Below are 5,383 nucleotides of genomic sequence, written 5' to 3' on the forward strand. Positions count from 1 at the left end.
TGCTCCAAAATATGATGCTCGCGCCACCCAGCGTCAAATAGCCAATACTTTTGCAAGTCTCTGAAATGAGAAAGGGCAGGCTAGGCTCCACCACGCAACCGGATCCCATTTACTCTTATCTCTCAGACTGATCTGATCAGTAGTGCTCTCTCAAAAGAAACTTCATTATTTTATTTTTATGGACACAAATTGGAATCTGATTGATGGCTTCTTCCTTTAATCATTCTTCGATCTCTCTTATTCAGCTGATTATATTAGGAAGATTAAATTTGTAGATCAAATGACATAAAAGTTTATTGAATTATTACTTAAACGTTGATAAACGTAATCATTTTTATTGGTGATACATCATTTAATTTGTAATTTTATCAACAAATTTAATCTTACTAACATTAAACTAATTTTACAATCAAGTAAAAAGCAAAACAAAAGTGCGTACGTATGTGCGTGCGAGAGGAGATAAATTATCTCTTGCAACTTAAAACATCATATTATAATATTTATTAAGCGAACGGTACACTGTTTAAACACGTGAATGATTATTTAATAAACCGGTGATATTATCAAGCCTAATTCTTGCTTGCGTGAAAATTTGTTTTGTGTGTATGAGAAGGAGAGTGGACTTTGTTTAGCATCTAACTTGAAAACTTTTCCCACCTTTTAAAATGAATATTATTGATATATGATACCATGTAACCATAAAATACAACAGTCATACCGAATTTCAAAGATACGAATGTTGAAAACTACGGACCCAAATCAATTACTATTTATTTAAAAAAAGGGGAAGGGAATATAAGAATATATTGATTAATTATTTACAAGGAAAGGCGGCATTACTGTGTCTCTTTAGTTTACTTAGAAATTCTTTTAGGGCAATTCAATTCACCATAGCTTTCTCTCGTAATCCCACAACTCTTCTTTTCCTTCCCAGCTTTTTCTTTTCAACTTATTCTTGCTGTTGAGAAAAAGTAAATTCTTCAAATCGAGGCATGAATTTCTTATGCTTTATACGCTTACAAATAGAGGCTAATGATTTTCCAAAAACACAAAAAGAAAATTTAAATGAACCGTCTTGACATGTTGATAAGCCTAAAAAAAAGATGCTGGAATGAAAAGGAATGTACTTTAGCTAATATGCATGAACGAGGTGATAGTCCCAAACCCCGGATCCTTTCTTTGGCATTATCCCCCAATGAACTTGTTTAACAAAATCTAACATGAGTCATGACCGCACGCCCATAGTGATTTTGTTAAACAAGATCACCATACTGTACCCAAATTAGTTGTTTGAATAAAAGGATAGACTAAGTTCAACTTGTGACAAGCTAATTAAACCCAGTAACTAATTATTCTAAACAACTTTAATTACGTGACAAACGGGGCCTTACTGATAATAATAATAATTGCATTCCCCTCTTCGAGCATGAGCTTGTTCATCCACTTGCAAATAACGTATTTTCAACGTAGAAATTTTATAATTGGAACCACTCAATCTATTAATCTTTATTTGAAGATCATTTCTATAAAAATTATTTGAATGGGTGATTGTTTAGTCATCTAAATGTATTGAATAAATCAACGGTGAAGATACCAAGTAACATATTTATGATGAACCGCTGGTTTACATGATATATTTGGATGCCTAAACGATTCACTGATTTAAATAATTTTTTGTAGGGTTGATCTTCAAATAAAGATTAAGAGATTGAACGATTCCAATTAAGAAATTTTTACAGTGAAGATATGTTATTTGCAAGTAAGGGAATAAACTCATCCCCAAGGGGAAAATGTAAAGCATTCCTAAACAAAATTTTGCCACTCAAAAAAAAAAGAAAAAGGTTTTTGAGCACCCCTCATTAGCGTATTATTGTTTCCAAATATAGAAAATTCTTAAGATGCAGATGTGCTCGATAATTTTAACTATTTGAGTTACAAACTGTTTGCTTTTCAAATAAACTTACATATATATTTGATTTCTACGTACATCCACGATGACCAAAATACTAATCAAGAATAGACAGAAAAGATGCCAATAAAGGGGACTAGCTTAGCTATATATAGGATGAGATTAGTACTAAGATTAATGGCTAATAGTTAGTGTTCGAATAAATTAATAGAAAAGGTGGGATTCCCACCATCGCCACATGGAATGGAGATCTACATGACCATGGATGCGAGCACACAAGAGGACATCTTCCATCCTTCGTGTGTGACTGTGTGTGTGTGTGTCTATATATATATATGCATATCGAAAAGCTATATATTTATGTGCTCCCAGGCTCGTTCGCTTTGGGACGCCAACTTAAATCAAGCCAAGTCAAGTACGCCTACGTACTTGTGCCCTTCCCCAACCATCGCACGCAACAAAATTATCGAAAAAAAGGATAAAACACAAACATTCAACTTTGCAATGTCTCTCAGCAGCATAGTGCCAAAACCAGCAGAATATGGCGGCAGCGACAGTACTTGTGCTACTACTGTTGAAGGTTCGCCGGAGATGCCTGCTGGAAACCAGAACAAGGCAGCGCCCGCCACCCAAGTTAATTCACAAGCTTTCCTACAACTGACGTTGTACCCTATAACTTTAAAGGTCTCTCATCATCATCTCTCTCTCTCTCTCTCTCTCTCTCTCTCTCTCTCTCTCTCTCTCTTATCGACGTATGTATAAAAGTGACAATCCTACTAAAATTAAGTAATTAATTTATTAGTAACTAAATTGCAGTTTGAGGAGGTGTTTTACAAAGTGAAAGTGGACCAGAAAGGGAGTAGGGATAGCAGCAGATCTAGAGAAAAAAGTATACTGAGTGGGATAACAGGTATGGTATGTCCGGGAGAGATACTAGCCATGTTAGGGCCATCTGGAAGTGGGAAGACGACCCTCCTTACTGCCCTGGGAGGGCGCCTCAATCATCAGAATAACAGCAAGTTCATGTCAGGCAAGATCAGCTACAACGGCCAGTCATTCTGCGGGGCCATCAAACGACGAACGGGATTCGTTGCCCAGGACGACGTTCTGTACCCGCATCTCACCGTGACTGAGACTCTTGTGTTCACGGCTATGCTGAGGCTGCCCAACAGCCTGGGCCGGGACGAGAAAGTGCAGCACGTGGAGCACGTGATCAGTGAGCTGGGCTTGACTCGGTGCCGGAGCAGCATGATAGGGGGCCCACTGTTTAGAGGGATATCAGGGGGTGAGAAGAAGAGGGTGAGTATAGGTCAAGAGATGCTGATTAACCCGAGCTTACTTTTGCTGGATGAGCCCACCTCAGGGTTGGACTCCACTACAGCTCAGCGGATCCTGACCACACTAAAAAGGCTTGCTAGTGGGGGCCGAACCCTTGTCACCACCATCCACCAGCCCTCCAGCCGCATCTACCACATGTTTGATAAGCTCGTCCTGCTTTCCGAGGGCTCACCCATTTATTATGGCCCTGCTTCTGCGGCCCTAGATTATTTTTCCTCCATCGGTTTCTCCACGTCCTTGCCTAGTGTTAATCCTGCTGATCTTTTGCTGGATCTTGCTAACGGTATGTATGCATGTATGAACTAATTATTATATGCATGCATGCGCATATATGCGTATGTTAAAATGGTCGATCGATCCACCATCTCCATCTGATTGTTTATTCAAACTAATTACGTACGTTACGTCCAGGAATCGCCCCTGATTCCAAACATGCATGTGAGCAGCGCGAGAATACGAACACGGAACAGGAGCAAAAGATGGTGAGAAAAGCTCTCATTTCTGCCTACGATAAGAACATTTATGCAAAGTTGAAAGATGAGCTCTGTGCTGGTTTGGAGGTCAACAACTACAACAATTACATGAAAGAAGCTGCTTCTGCAAGTAATTCCTTAAGCATATCCTCTCTCGCTCTCATTTTCCTAGCCCCTGGTTCGTTTAATTTTTATTTTCAATTAATAATAGTGGCTTTTGTAGTGCATTAGCTGATCATGCGATACCTGCAGAGCAATATTGGTGTACAAGCTGGTGGCACCAGTTCAAGGTGCTGCTTCAGAGGGGGTTAAGGGAGCGAAGGTACGAAGCCTTCAACAGGCTAAGGATTTTCCAAGTAATAAGTGTGGCCACGCTTGGTGGACTCCTCTGGTGGCGCACACCCACTTCTCACATTGAAGACCGTGTAAGCTACAATTCCTTTCTTTAATTTATAATTCATAACTTCATATAGGGTTTAGTGTGGCCACGTATTAATAATTTTTTAGTGTGTATATGGTTGGTTGGTTGCAGATCGCTTTGCTCTTCTTCTTCTCCGTGTTCTGGGGGTTCTACCCACTGTACAATGCAGTGTTCACATTTCCCCAGGAGAGAAGGATGCTGATAAAAGAACGATCATCGGGAATGTACCGGCTTTCATCGTACTTCCTTGCAAGAACAGTTGGAGACCTGCCGCTGGAGCTGGCACTGCCAACGGCATTTGTGTTGATAATCTATTGGATGGGAGGGCTTAAACCGGACCCCTTTACATTCATCCTGTCCCTGCTTGTGGTTCTGTACAACGTGCTGGTCTCCCAAAGCCTAGGGTTAGCCATTGGTGCCATTCTGATGGACATAAAGCAAGCCACCACTTTGGCCTCGGTTACAACACTTGTCTTCCTCATCGCCGGGGGTTACTACATTCAACAGATTCCCCCCTTCATCGTGTGGCTCAAGTACTTGAGCTATAGCTACTACTGTTACAAGCTTCTTCTTGGGGTCCAATACGATGAGGACGACTTTTATGAGTGCTCCAAGGGTGTCTTGTGCCGAGTCGGAGATTTGCCCGCCGTCAAATCCATGGGTGGTCTCGAACACTTGTGGCTCGATGTCTCCATTCTCGCCTTAATGTTACTGGGTTACCGCCTTCTTGCTTATCTTGCACTCCATCGAGTGCGCTTGAGGAGATAATTAATCATTAACTTCATCGATCAATCATCATCCGAAGATTTTTCTCCTTCTTCATCAACTGATCGATCGTGCATCGAGGAGGAACGTAGCTGAAAATCATCAAATTATGTGGTGGAAATTTGAGTTGGAATTAATTAAAATCATATATGCTGTAGCCAGCTTAATTTAATCGGCTTGATCGATATTAGTTACTGACTTGTAGAAGATCATTCTAATTTCAAAATAATACTTTAATTATGCTCAATCAGTTACGATAATAAAGAGAAAGAGAACATATGCTCTTCAATTTCTAGTTGCGAGCACACCCAACTGCCGGATCATTCAAAGAATGGTCGTCCTTGTAGTAGAATATTATTGTCAATCAAATCTGAACAATATCCTCCTTCTTTAATTAGTGTAATAAAAATAATGTTACGAAGACCAAATTTTTAAACCAAATTTGATAACCAAATGATGCATCACCAATAAAAAATA

General features: G+C 39.7%; 1 protein-coding gene across 2 annotated transcripts; it reads left to right on the forward strand.

The window, feature by feature from the left end:
• The first annotated feature begins 2,088 nt into the window (after positions 1–2,088).
• Positions 2,089–5,153, forward strand: LOC103410408 (ABC transporter G family member 14-like). Of its 2 annotated transcripts, none has more exons than XM_008349112.4 (5): positions 2,089–2,593; positions 2,726–3,530; positions 3,659–3,898; positions 3,973–4,145; positions 4,253–5,153. In XM_008349112.4, exons 1-5 carry the CDS (start codon positions 2,153–2,155, stop codon positions 4,907–4,909), a joined length of 2,316 nt encoding a protein of 771 aa, XP_008347334.4. In that variant the 5' UTR covers positions 2,089–2,152; the 3' UTR covers positions 4,910–5,153. The 2 variants fall into 2 exon arrangements, with proteins under 2 accessions (XP_008347334.4, XP_008347335.4); XM_008349113.4 differs by having other exon boundaries at positions 3,659–3,850.
• Positions 5,154–5,383: the final 230 nt, after the last annotated feature.

Source organism: Malus domestica, chromosome 08, assembly GCF_042453785.1.
Source record: "Malus domestica chromosome 08, GDT2T_hap1".
Taxonomy (NCBI): domain Eukaryota; kingdom Viridiplantae; phylum Streptophyta; class Magnoliopsida; order Rosales; family Rosaceae; genus Malus; species Malus domestica.

Excerpts from the sequence above, each read along its gene's own strand:
- LOC103410408 (XM_008349112.4), top strand. The coding sequence starts at position 2,153 with ATGGAGATCTACATGACCATGGATGCGAGCACACAAGAGGACATCTTC. Across the intron at positions 3,899-3,972 it reads TCTCATTTTCCTAGCCCCTG|AGCAATATTGGTGTACAAGC; the intron begins GTTCGTTTAATT and ends CGATACCTGCAG. Across the intron at positions 4,146-4,252 it reads CTTCTCACATTGAAGACCGT|ATCGCTTTGCTCTTCTTCTT; the intron begins GTAAGCTACAAT and ends GGTTGGTTGCAG.